We start from the raw sequence: 14570 nt of genomic DNA on the forward strand, positions 1-14570 counted from the left end.
TGTGTTCAGGGCATACATACCAAGAGCACTGAGCTATCACTGACTGATGACTATGGCGACAGCAATGAGGCCATTAGCTCCCCCAGAAATAAAAGTGTCAGAGGGCCAAGCCCAGCCAAACATATCAGACCCCGGACAGTAAGTCTTTTTGTGTTCACCAGAGGAGTGAGTAAAAACTAATCTTGACACTCTGTAATTGGTTTCCCAAACAAACAAAAAAACCCAACTTTCTCCTTTATTTCTTTAAAAATTTTTATTTCTCCTTTTCTTAACACTGTTACTTTTTTTCCTAAAGAAAAAAAATCACTCTCTTTCCTCCAGCTGTTCATCATCTTCAACTTCCATTCTTTAAAAAAAGAGGGCCATTTTCTAAACTCACTTCTCTAGCAAAGGCCTAGATCACTTCCAAATCACTACCAACAGTGTGTGATACTGGTAACAATGGCTGTTTAACAGGTGCTTAATAAATGCTTACTGGATGACTAATGGATTCATCCTACATAGGTCAGAAACAATTAGAAGTACATCTGTAGAGATAATTCATTTGTAACTCAGAGAAGTTTCATTTTTATATGGTCTAAAGGGAAATGGAGGAAAGAAAATCTCAAGGCTAGGTTGGAAAGATCTTGGTTTTTCTTGTTTCTGAGTGATAGAAATCAATCAATAAGCATTTATTCTGAGTCTGCTATATGGCAGGTACTGTGTTAGGCACTGGAGATACAGACAAAAATGTCAAGGAGCTTACCTTCTCTAAAGGGAAACGCCATGTACACACATGAGGAAATGGAAAACATACATGAAGTTACACAGCAAGCCTGACTACATTGTCAGAAGAGAGAACCTCAGCAGTTGTACTAGGGAAACCAACTGTACTTAGACCACTTCTAAAACTACCAACTACTCCACTATGTTTCATCAGAAACAAAAGAGGATAAACCTTTCCTCACCCTTGCCCCACTAGATTTGCAATGTGCAAACTATTCCACATCTTTTCTTCGAGAACTGAAATTATTTATCTCCTCCCATTCCTATGCCCTCCATAGTTTCATAAAATAGTTGCTACAATAAAACAAACTCCGGAAGCTTCTTCTGCAATTAGAGAACAAATACTGACGTCAGCAGAAGGGCTCTCACCAGGTTGTGTTGCACAGATGGTTAATGAGCATCTGAACCATTCAGTTTAATCTTTCCATGCTGGCTCTGTGGCAACGGATGAGGCAAACCGCCGGCGCCAAGCGGTTAATTGTATTTTCCTTATTAATTACATGCAGCATTTTATTTGGCTCTCACAAGGGAAATGACATCTACTCAGCCATCTGAAAGCTCCCTGGATTTCACTTTCCGTTCTCGCCAGGTCATTTTTATCTTTCTTACTTACATGTCCAACTTGTACATGTTACTACCCCACTGCCTGTAAAGCACAAAGCAATTCGTGAAATAGTCTAACTTTTACAAAGTTCATTGTCTCAACTAAACCTTTGATGAGTACTGCTTACTCCATTTTTTTCCCAGCCAAAGAGTCTCAGCTTTAAACAGAATCTCAGTCCCTAAGAGACCTGAATATCCCAGTCATGCCATGATCCTCTACTCCTTTTACAAGAGAATTTCAGAAACAGGCGAGAAAGCCAATTAGTTTGAGGGTAGCCCAGGAGTTGTGCAGATTAAGACACATTCAACCCAAAGTCATCAAAAAGTGAGTTGAGAAAATATTAGAAGAAAGCTACTACTGCCTTCATGAAAGATCTAAACATGTGATAATAAAGAGTTATTTATTATAGAGATTTCAAAAAAGAGCTGACCCTGGACCAGAAGGGAATTATGGCTGCCACTGAAAGAATCTTTCATTTTGTAAACATCTGTCGGCTGTCAGAGAGAACCAGTCTTAGCTGGAGAATGTCTCAGGAAGCCATTCATTAAGCAGGAGATTGAGATTCACTTTCCTTTGAAAGATGGCCATACATTTTAAACTTACTCTCAAGATGCCCCATCTTTTCCTCCCCTCCCTCGACAGACGTACCGACAGACATCCACCAGCTGATCCAGTTCGGGACAGCTGCACTCGTACAAGTTCCTACAGCTCACATGACTCTGGTTCATTAGGTCTCCCAGCAGCTGGATAGCATTGGCAGGTGCTTCCTCACATATCTTCTTAAACTGCAACACTCTGGCTGCCTCGCTGAACACATGCTTTGCACGCTGGTACAACTTGAAGAGGAGTACTTGGTTGAAAAAAAAAAAAAGGGAGACATGTGGTTAGAAATAGTCACAGAATCCCAGCCCAAGGGCTCACAAAAACACAATCATCAGAGGCAGCTATTTCTGTCCTCTTACTTTACCAATCCTTGTGTTCAGCCTGTTTTACCAAGGTGATTTTTCCTAACTAAAGCACTCTTATAAACTGATTTTAGATTCAGTAGAAGTAAAACCTGAAAATGTATTTGAAAAACAAAAAAGAAACCTTTCTCCAAATCATTCCAAAATGTCTTTTTCCACGTGTGTGACCATGGATAAGTTAATGCATCTCTTTGGACTTTTGAAGCTTCTTCTATAAAACGAAGGGGTTGGACTAGATGACCTAGTTTGGATTCTATAATCCTACAATCTTAGCCTCAAGGTCAGCAGGATCTGAAATTAAGGCCTTCCTCCAACACACTGGCCAGACTCTGAATCTTTCAGTGCCCAGGCAACCAGTCTTTTTTCTAAGACTACAACAGGAGAAATAAGAGTCCACATTCAGTGTTCCTTACACTGACAAAGTGTACCTTTCCCTCTACCTCTCTCCCCCAAAATGCCAGGCATTCTGCTAGGCACTGGGAATAAAATGGTAAAAGGGAAACACTCTATGACTTCATAGACCTTACATTATGTCCGTCAATAAATATTCAGTGCTTTCTATATACCAGGCACTGTGCTAAGCACTGGAGTTACAAAGAAATGTAGAAGACAGCCCTGTTATTGAGGATGAACTGGAAATACTCAAAAGAGGGAAGGTACTAGAATTAAGAGGGATCAGGAGAGACTTCCTGTAGAAGATGGGATTTTAGCTGGGACTTCAAAGGAAGCCATGGAAGCCAGGAGGCAGAGGTGAGAAGGGAGGGCATTCCAGGCATGGGGGGATATGGGAAGGGAATGCCTAGGACTGGAACATGGAGTACCTGGTTCAAGGAATGGCAAAGGGAGTACACAGGGACTAACCTGTTATTTCACTAATATAGGGAACTCCCTTGGTGAGAAAATCAATGAAGGCTGGCACTTCCTCTGCAACTTCTGGTCTCAGAGAGATGCCTAGAGCACTGAAAGTTTATATGATTTCCCCCCAGAGTCACACAGACAGTCTTACCAATTCCAATGCCAGATCTTTCTCTACTATGCCATACTACCTCTAGTCACATGTATAAAAAACTCATTTTGCATATATTTAAATATGCAAACATTATGTACATAGTTAAGAATATACAAAATAAATAAGGTCATGGGTGGGGTGTGGAAGCATTTAACAGCAGTGAAATCAACATATTCTCCTCTTCTAAGTTACCTTGAACAACCTCTACATCTATTAGAAGTAAGTTCTACCCCCCCCGCCCTTTTTTTTTTGGGGGGAAGGGGGGAGGACTGGGTCTCCCCACCTCTCTCCTACGCTGAAAGTTTAGCAGCCACTCATGGGCCTGATCAGCATAGAAGCTTTAACCTGTGCCATTTGTTGACCAGGGCTGGTTTGCTCATTGTTAGGCAGCCTTTTCCCAGAGGTTCACTATATTGGTGCCAGACTTCATGCACACACCTGTTTAGCCTACTGCACTCACGAACTCTGGAACTCAAACTATCTTCCATCCTCAGCTTCCCCAGCAGCAGAGACCAAAGGCGTGAGTGACCATGCCGGGCTATAAGCAATTTCAATGATCCTATTTCCCTGTGTCTAAGCCAAGGTCTCAAGGGCAGTAGCTCTTTCCACCACTTACAGGCTTTTAGCCCAAAGAGTAGGATGCTATGGGGTTAGATGGCATATGTTGTGGAGACTGTCTAGGCACACAACTGTGATATTATCTCCCTAGGTTAATGGTAATTGTATACATAGCTCTGGGACCCCTTACCCATGAACACTGCAAACACGGTGCCTTTACAGGCTACTTTGTTATGAGGATCAAAGGACAGAATTTCCATAAAGCATTCTGCAATGCTAAGGGTATTAGATGAATATACCAGCCATCATCATTATTATTGTTTTCACTTAAGCCAAAAGTACATGGAGAAGTTGCTACTTTCAACATAAGGGCCAGTTTTTCAAAGGGATCCCACCCATTTAAACCTTCTTGACTCTCACCAACAATTGACATCCGCCACCACTCCACTAAATACATCAAGGACCTCTCTTCCTTTGGTTTCTACTGGCAACAGTCAGGCCAGGGCCCTGTCCTCAGGAAACATGTCTCACTAACCAAACAGCTTACTCTCCTTTACATATAATAACATTAATGGCTCATATTTCTATGGACTTTCAAGTTTAATCCAAAAACACAAATAAGTAATGATAAGTCAGGATGGAAAAAACAACTCAGGTCTTGGCCTTAGGTGAACACTGAAGGCAGAAGAGTTCTAGGTAACAGAAAAGCCTGCCAAAAAACCAGGACTGCCAGTCCCCAGCTTAGAAATGAGTTTCATTCCAAAAGTTCCTTTGTAAGGCAATCAATTATTGAAATTCGAAAGGCATCCCACCCCACCCATAATGCTATAAATGGTTACCAGAGATGGCAGGTTAGTTTGTAGGCTAGCCCACAGCAGCCTATTTAACTAAGAATATACATTAAAATTGATAATGACAGCTCTGGCCTGAGGGCAGTGTTCTGGGAGCAGGGGTCACAGGTATCATCACAGGCTAAGGCAAAGGATTCTCTAAAAGTCCGCGCATATTCATAAGGTGTTCATGGCAACCGAAGAAGGAGAGAGAGGAGAGGAAGGAAGAAAGGTGGCAGTCATTTGCAAAGGTTACTTGTAAATGAGAGTTTATATATCAAATAAGGCCTGAAGTCAAATATCATTCTAAAAGACATGATATAAATGCAAAGAGATAATCAAAAGGTAAAAAAAACAAAACCACCAAAAAAACCACCCACAATGACAGCAAACTACTTGCAACACTGAAAGGTAGGTTAACTGGTAATGACCTCTCCAGCTATCTTACAAGAGACATCCACCATTCCTTAACCTGGAACATAGCTTCACAGAGCTTTATCTCCTATCCTCCTTGGAATGAACCCTCCACTCCAACTGGCAGCATGGTAGAGTAGAGTCAGGAAGCCCTTAATTCAAATCTAACCTCAGACGTTTACTACTAACTTTGTGATCAAATCACTTAACCACTGTCTCAGTTTCTTAGCGCTTCCCTCCGGGGAATTGTGAGGATCAAGTGAGATATCTGTGAAGCACTTATCACAATACCTGGTACATAGTAGTTGCTATATAAATGCTAGCTATTATTATTACTTGGATTCGGGGAGACCAGGGTTCAGGTTCTGCCTCAGATATTTATTAGCAATGTGAGCCCCAGGAAAATCACTCGGTTTCGCTCAGTTTCCTCACCAGTAAAAGGAAGACAATAATAGCACTTATTTCTCACAGTTTTGTTGTGAGGATGAGACAATGTATAGAAAGTATTTGGTAAATGTTAAAGCATTATATAAATAACCACCTAAAATAATATTACTATTTCCTTCAACATACTGATGCACTTTCTTACCTCCACTCAATCGTTAGTACCTACCATCAAGTACTCTCCTCTCCCTTCTTCAATTATCAAAATCTTACCGGTCTTTCAAGATCAATCTCTCTGTTTCTCTCAATCCCTCTCTCTCATTGCGTTAGCTCACGGCCAGTCATTCACTATGTGCCAGGCACTGGGGATACCAAAGGCAAAAGACAGTCCCTGCCCTCAAGGAGCTGACAGTCCAAACAACTCTCTACAAACAAGATGAAGGCAGGATGAACTGGCATAAGCAGGGCCTGAAGGATGCTACTGCACACGACACCCACAATGTGGTCTTCATGGAAAGGAGATGACTTCCCCCAGCAACTGCCATTAAAACAGCATGTGTGGGTTTTCTGTTTCCTGCTTTTTTTTTTAAGCTCAGTTTCAGGCTAAATGTATAAAATGCCAACTTTAAGATTACATATGTTTCAGTTTACTCCTAAACGACTTTACCTCCCCTAATCAAAGGCCAGGCCACCGAGTCAGCTGTTTATTTTGAGGATTTTTTTCCCTCTTAAAAATTCTTATGGATGAAGACATCAGTACCAAAGTCTCTGATTAGGGCAGCCACGCAGTACCCAACACACTGTAAGAAAGTGATATGTTGTTTGACTAGGAGTCAAGGGGTGTATGTGGGGGGGGGGGGTATTGTGTACCCTCATGACTCAGTTTTGGTAACTGCACTTAAGAACACTATACACAAGTAAACTTTAAAACAACAGCTTTATATGCATTTCCAACCAAAAGTAACCCCCTGCTTTTCATTCAAAATTCCTCATATTCAAGACTCAGCCATGACTAGTGTTCAGACCTGAGACTCAGCATAGACACTAGTTTCTTCAGAGCAAATAACAGCACCCCACAGATAAACCGCAAGGTTCAGAGCACTCCAGCTGATTTGATATAGGAAAGGACCTTAGAGGTCACCAATCACGCCTTCTCATTTTACAGGTAAGACATTCGGTCTCAGAGCAAAAAAATGATTAGCCCAAGGTCTCAAAGTTAGTAAGTGGGAAAACCAGGATCCTAACCTCTTCTCTCTCCATGTCCAGTGCTGTTTTGACACCACCATGCTTATAATAACACTCCTCTAAACATCCTATCCTCACAAAACAATTCTTTCTTAACAAAAAGAATTTCCAACAAGAACGCTCCTAGAACTAGGCCATATCTGCAGGTGGTGCTGAGATTTCCATAGTTTACCCACTCTGGTAAATCGCCACTAAACAGTAGTAACTCTAGAAGAAGCTGAAACAAACCTGTTTTCAATGGTGATGTAAAGCTCTTGCCAAGGGCTACAACTGATCCCAGGGACCACCCTTTGGGAAGCAACTTTTTACTTGCCTGTTACCTGACAGTACGTTGAGGTGCGCTGTTCTTGCATGGCAAACACTGGCAAATGGACAGCTCTCTACTGAACATATGTCTGGAAGTCTGATAACTTTGCTTACAGCCTCGACACTGAGATTGTTTATAATCTCACAGAATCCTGGAGAGCAATTATGTCATTAAAAGGATGGGGGGAAGCTGGTTTTTATATCTTTCTTTGCTGATGTGCCCCCATCCCAACAAGTCCAACCTCAAGACTCAAAGTACATACAAAACGGCTTCCCTAGCCCCCAACCCATATACGCAATAATAGGCTTCTAGTGATCTAACCACAGGAAATCTGAGGCCCTAATTTGGAAATAGGCTATATTTTCAAAGAGTGTAAAACAATGGATTAAGAGCTAGAAGATCTGGGTTCTAGCTCTGATTCTGCACTTACTAGCTATGCTACTATAGGCAAGTTACTTCCTCATTCATAAAATGAGGCAGTGGGACTTAACTTGGTGATCTTAAAGGTATTTTCCAGTTTGAAAATATTATGCTTTGAATATAGAGAACTTTCTTGGAAAATTAATGTGATACTCTGTAAAAGTAAATTTTTAAGACTGGCATTTTGGGGGTTGTTGTTGCACTGTTAACGAATCAGATCCTGAAACAATATGATGACATAAATTGTCTCAATGGTAACAGCGACACATTGCTGAAGTAAAATATCAATGATGGCTTCATTTTATCTCTTGAAGAATTTTCATTTTCAGTGAACTGAATTCCATTTTACAGATCAAAATATTTCCTTTTTCTTTTTCTTTTTTTTTTTTAGGCAATTGGGGTTAAGTGACTTGCCTAGAGTCATACAGCTAGTGTCAAGTGTTTGGTCTGAGGCCGGATTTGAACTCAGGTCCTCCTGACTTCAGGGCCAGTGCTTTATCCACTATGCTACCTAGCTGCCCCCAAAATTCACTAGCCCATGGATTATCAATAAAGCCATAAGAAGATTTGCAGATTAAGGGAGTTTTGCCCTTTTTAGAGACATCCAGGCCCATTCCAGATACCTCTCTCTAAGATATGTATGCATGTGTGTGTGTGTGTGTGTGTGTGTGTGTGTGTGTGTGTGTCCATGTGTCCTGTGATAAATTTTGGAATCCATTCATATGGCCTGGGCTCCTACATATGGCTCTGGGAATCAATCACCAAACATTCACTGATCACACACTCTATGTAAACTATGATGCTAAAAATTGTAGAAGATACAAAGAGGTACCTGTCCTCCTTTTATCCATGTAACTGATTTAACAGCATCTCCAATAGGAAAGTAATGATAATAGTAATAATGATAGCTTACATTTATATAATGCTTTAAGGTTTGCAAAGCACTTTTAATAAACATAATCTCAGAGCATCATAAACAGTAAGGTGGGTATTATAGATCTTGTTATCCCCATTTTCTGGACAATGAAACTAAGGCTTAGAAGAAGACACTGGATTCAGAGAAAACATTTAGAAGGCTATTATGATAGTCTAGGTCAGAACTAATGAAAATCTAATTGAGGGTTTATGGCATTATGAGTGGAGAAAGGACAAATGTGAGAGACTATACTGGTAGAATCAACAGGACTTGGTAATAGTTTGAATGTGAACATTCAAAAAGAATAGAATTAAAGAAGGTTCTAAGGATGTCTGATTAGTATTCAATCAATCAATCAACAAGCATTTATTAAGCACTTACTTAGTACTAGGCACTGTGTTAAGTCCTGGGGACACAAAAAAAGGTAAAAATACAATTTCAGCCCTCAAGGAGATTATATTACAATGAGGGAGACAACATGAAAATAATCAGATATATACCAGATATAATAAATAGCATTTATACATCATTAAAATTTGCAGAGTGCTTTACAAATACTACTTGATTTCTAACAAAAACCCTGGGAAATAGATGCTATTACTATCTCCATTTCAAAGATGAGGAAACTGAGGTGCATAGAGGTTTAGTGATTTGCCCAAGGTCACTCAACTTACCAGTAAGAGTCTGAGGCCAGATTTGAACTGAGGTTTTCCTGACTCCAGATCCCACACTCTATTCACTACAGCACTTAGCTGTTCAATATACACAGATACAAGGTAATCTTAGAGGGAAAGGCTCTAGCAATTCGGGTGCGGGGTGCTGCAGAAGGAGGGATTTGAGCTGGGTACTGAAAGAAGCCAGGCCTTCTAAAAAGCAGAAGTGAGGAGTAACAGCATTCCACGCATGAGGGACAGGACAGAGCAAAGGCAAAGAGAGATGAGTGATGGAATTGTCCTGTTTTAGGGATGGCAAGTAGGCTAGGACGGCATATATGGTGTGTAAGAAGAATGGAGAGGAAGGAATGGTCCCTATTGCAGAGAGTTTTAAATGCCAAGCAGAGGAGTTTGTATTTGATCCTAGAGGGAATAGGAAGCTACTGTACATTACTGAGTTTGGAGGGCAGGGTCAGGGGGAAGGTTTGACATGGTAGGATCTACACTTTGACAGATGTGTGGAGGATACATTGGAATGGAATGGGACACACAAATAGCTATAATACAAAAAACTCACAGTGAAAAAAGGCAGGCCAAAGAATGAATGGCAAGAAGATGGCTACAGAGATTTTCAACATTTCAAGGACCCAGGTTTGCATCATTATAATACAGACAACAATCATTCTACAGACCTTAGGAGTAGATATTTGGAGGTCCCTGTGCCCGGAAAACTCAGCTCTCTGTCATCAACCTGGTGATGAGCCTCTCCTAATTTAGCTAGGCTTGTCTTCAGACAGCAAGCAGAGAGTCTATCACCAGGCCCATACACAAAGCCCATACACAAAGCCTTTCTAGCTTACTAAAACCTCCCAGAGGTTTTATATTCTGCTGGCCTAACCTTGGAAGATCCAAGATCAGCTCTGGGCCATGAAGTGGCATTAGAGCAGGACATCAGACAACTGAGTAACAGGGAAGGAGAAGCAACCATGCACCCAATGCCATAGTTCCCTGGGCCTATTCAATGACATCAGGAAGGAGACTCAGGGCCGGTGTTATTGTGATAATTAGAAACCAGCCTGTGTGGGAAAGAAGGAATGTAAATCTAGAGTTAGAGGGTATTTAGTTGAGAAAAGTAGGGTGGAAAGAAGTCTGGGAGCTTGGAAAGACTGGGTGGAGGATGAGTTTGAAATGAGAAGATTCAGAAAGAGAAAGGGAGTAAGAGCCAGGGCAAATATGGAAAAGAAGGAATGTGGGCCAAGACTTTGAGGGCATTGGGTTGAGAAAAATAGAGTGAAGTTTGTGGAAGCTTGGAAAGACTGAGGAGAGAATGAGTTTGAAAAAAAATTCAGCAAGAAAAAGGAAGAGAGGGCCAGGATGGACAAATATGGATCTGGTGAGCCCCAGTTGTCCAATGAGCTTAGATTTGAGAGAGACTGTGTCTGGAGATAAGATGGTGAACTGGGTGTTAGCACACCCTTTATAGAGTATGGATACCAGCTTGAGGAGACAGAAGATGGGAGGAGACTCAAGGTTTCTAATCATAAGGGGTCTCATATGTCTTCTTTGAATCAAGCATTTTCTGAGCTCTTTGCCTATTTTGGGGGAAAAGTGCTGAGGAAGACAAAGGCAACAAACAGGTATGCTTTTGAAGAATGATCATTTGACTTTAGTTGGAACAATACAGCTACAGGATACAGTTGGGACTGGACTCATAATTTCACTGACATAGGAAATTCCTAGGTAAGGAAGTGAAGGGCAGCTAGATGGGCACAGTGGATAGAATGCTGGACCTGAAGTCATGAAGACTCATCTTCCTGAGTTCAAATCTGACCTCAGATTTGAGGCCACACTTACTAGCTGTGTGACCCTAAGCAAGTTGCTTGACCCTGCTTGCCTCAGTTTCCTCATCTGTAAAATGAGCTGGAGAAGGAAATGGCAAAATCTCCAGTATCTTTGCCAAGAAAACCCTAGATGTGGTCACAGAGTTGGATACAAATGAACAACAACAAAAGTAAGAAACCTTTCTCTACCAATGCAGGTTAGTACCTTCTCTGAATCTCAGAGTCTTAGACACCTGCCTAAAGCACTGAGAAATTTAAGGGACTTGCTTGGGTTCACAGAGCCAGTATATACGTCTGAGGTAAGACTTGAACACAGGTCTTTCTGGCTTTGAGGCCTGCCCTCTATCCATTACAACATGCTCCCTCTTATTAATGTGGAAGGATTATGGCCACACATAAGGAAAATTGTTCTGAGTGGTGTGAAGGAGAAGTTGAAAAGAGAAGGTAGCAAAGACAATTGTTAGAAGGTCATGGAGAGGAAGGGAGAGATCTGATTGCTATGGGGGGCCAGAATCCACAGGAATTAATAACTGATTGGCTGGGACAGGTAAGAAGAAAAGAAAGAATTAATGATGGGAATGTGATTTTATACACGGTAGACAATGAATGGCAGGAACACTGACAAAAATGACATCAAAAAGTGAAGCAAGTTTAGGGAGAAAGATTATGAGCTCAGCTGTTAAGTGTGAGGTACCAATGAGACATTCAGATGCATCTATTACATCAGTAGTTGGTGATGTGGCTCTGGAACTTAGAAAACAGATCAAGTATGAATCTGGGAGCTGTCTGGGTAGAAGCGAGATCTGAAACCATGAGACTAAATTAAACTTTCAAGGAGACAGAGTAGAGAAAGAAAAGGAAAGGGCTAAAGGCAGGATATTGGGAGATACTTGCCTTAAGGGGTCAGGAGGAATACGAGCAAATAGAGTGAAGGTGAGCAGCAGTTCTAAGGTAGGAAATGGACCAGTGACTCTAAATGAAGGCTTCCTGGAGAAAGTAGCATCTGAGTGGCCTGAAATAGCCAGGAAAGCCATCATGGAAGAAGCTTGAGTTGGCCTTTAAGATATTCCAGGTTGTGGGAGCAGCAAGAACTAAAGCCTAGTGGTATGAACATAAACATGCATGCAGGACAGTGAAGAGGTTGTGTATTAGAGAATAGTGAGGGGCAGCTAGGTGGTGCAGTGGATAGAGCACTGGCCCTGGATTCAGAAGGACCTGAGCTCAAATCTGCCCTCAGACACGTAACACTTACTAGCTGTGTGACCCTGGGCAAGTCACTTGACCCCACTGCCTAGCCAAAAAAAAAAGAGAGAGAGAGAGAGAGAGAGAGAGAGAGAGAGAGAGAGAATAGCAGAAAATGAGGTTAGACAGATAAGGATGCAGAGTAGTGGGATTCACCATTGAAAGGGCACTGGCTCTGAAAGTCAGAGGATATAGGTTCAAACACTAACTCTGATACCATCTATGAGAACTGTAAACTGAGGGAAGAGTTGGACTAAATTGTCTGTGGGCTTCCTTTTAGCTCTAGATCTATATAGCTAAATGGTCTGGTCTTTTAAAGTTTGAAGCCTCAAGGTTATAGTACTCAATTAGCCCAGGTGAAACATTGAGGACAAAGCATGAGAAATCTTTATCATCGAAATGGAAATTCCCCAGAGTTTTGCACTCTAAAATGTGTTTCTACAGTCTAGGCAAGGGCCTGGTTAGGGAAAGATCATCACCAATAGGTGTTTTAGACCTAAGAACTCATAAATATCTACTATCAAGGGGAAGAGAGGGATCATAATCCATATCACAGAAGGGAATGCTCACACTGACGAAATCATAGATCCTTGAAGTAACTTTGATTTGAGTTATCTTTACAAAATCGTATATAACATCATGCAACTGGTCAGTTTCACTCATAGCACATAGCTTTCTTGTAAGCTAGAACAAGGTTTGGTTTCCAAGAACAGACTGCCAAAGGGGTATGGCAAAAACCATTTCTTAATTCATTTAAGGGTGCTCTTTTCTTGTGCAACAAAGTCATGATAAGTTTTTGCTCTGCGGCCTAATTCATAGTATTTTGGGGCATTTGAGCAGTAAATGGAAAAACACTATAGATGCCCCATTGAAGTCACTGTGGTTACACATGTATTTTCCCAGTAAAATTATTTTTCACAAATGTGAGGTTTTGAAACAGTCAAGCCTTAAACTGCTGTTTTAAGGCACATTAGAAGCCCATTCCCATGCTGAAAAGACAAAATTAAATTAGCATTTTGCATTTAAAAGAACAAGCTCTACCTGCTCTTCAACAGCCAAACCAATCACAGAAGAAAAAAAAGGAAAGTGATTTGTGCTTTCAACACTGACCACATTAATTCATGGAAAACTGAATTCCAAAGGAATTTATGAAAATCTAGGAATCTGTGACACCAAGTCACCATGTGACTGGAGTGTAACATTACTTCCTGCATTTATAGCCTCTCTTATTTAGATTTTCAAAAGTACTATTCCAACTGTGAGCCACATTTCCTCTTCATGTAAAATATGGAAGCTAGCTGTGAGGGGCCAAAGGCCAGCAGCATTGTGATTATTTCTGATTTTTCTTACCTCAAATACTTTTGATCCAATGCAACGTCACTGCCCTTTCTGTTATAGAAGTTGTGAGTTACTACACAGGTGTAAGGGATTTAAAGTTAGAAGTCATCTTAGAGGTCCATCGAGCCTGAGAGATCATCATAATTCAGGAGAAGGGATTTATGAATCAGGTAGGCAACTAAGCTAGAAGAGCTTTCAGGTCCCTTAACAACTTTGAGATGTTACAATTCCAGCTGACTCAGTTTCTCTATCACTCCTTGTCTTCTCACGCTGATTATGCTAAGAGCAACATCCTCCATCTTCCACCATCTCTCAGTAACTCAATCCAATGTCTTTTCTTACATGATGCCTCATCTCATCAAACTAGGAGGGAGTCATTTCCTTCCCCCTCATGCTCATGTAGAAATGTTTTTTATAGCTCATTTGTCACTTATTAAATAATGGCTCATATTACAGTTGTGTCTATGTCATTTTTTGGACTGGGCCTATGATTTTATGAGTCTGTAAGAGCACTGAGCTGGGAAAATGCACCCAAATCAATGCTATTCATACCTTCTCTGAAATGTATAACCTTAGCAAGCTGCCTAGAACACTGAGAAGTTAAATGACTTGGTCATATATCCAGGCGGTGTCAGAGGCAGAACTTGAACCCAGATTCTTCAGGACTCTAAAACTAGTTAGTTCCCTATAATGTATGCCAGAGGGGTGAGGCTCTCAGACTCCAGGCCCTACAGAGTAGAGAAGGAACCAGATTAAAATGTAACTGAAATGTTTAACAAATAAAATTACAATGCAACATAAATAATGTTGGTTTGTGGTTTTCTATGTCAATATGCTTCAAGGAATTTCAGCTTTTCTTTGCTACTTAGTCCCTGTATCTTATCTCCTCAGTTGTTCAGTCTTTTTTTTTTGGGGGGGGCGGGGGTGAGGCAATTGGGGGTAAAGTCACCTGCCCAGGATCACACAGCTAGTAAGTGTCAAGTGACTAGTCTGAGACTGGATTTGAACTCGGGTCCTCCGGACTTCAGGGCCGGTGCTATAGCCACTGTGCCACCTAGCTACCCCTGTTCGGTCGTTTT

General features: G+C 41.2%; 1 protein-coding gene across 2 annotated transcripts in view; it reads right to left on the reverse strand.

The window, feature by feature from the left end:
• Positions 1-14570, reverse strand: part of GALK2 (galactokinase 2) — a 170521-nt gene that overhangs the window by 7085 nt on the left and 148866 nt on the right. For both annotated transcript variants that reach the window (XM_078151262.1, XM_020978035.2), the window contains exon 9: positions 2018-2219. In XM_078151262.1, coding sequence (XP_078007388.1) covers positions 2018-2219 — 202 coding nt within the window. The remainder of the gene's footprint in view (positions 1-2017; positions 2220-14570) is intronic.

The sequence above is a fragment of the Phascolarctos cinereus genome, unplaced genomic scaffold (genome assembly GCF_003287225.1).
Source record: "Phascolarctos cinereus isolate Bilbo 61053 unplaced genomic scaffold, phaCin_HiC Scaffold_3;HRSCAF=262, whole genome shotgun sequence".
NCBI classification, from domain to species: Eukaryota; Metazoa; Chordata; class Mammalia; order Diprotodontia; family Phascolarctidae; genus Phascolarctos; species Phascolarctos cinereus.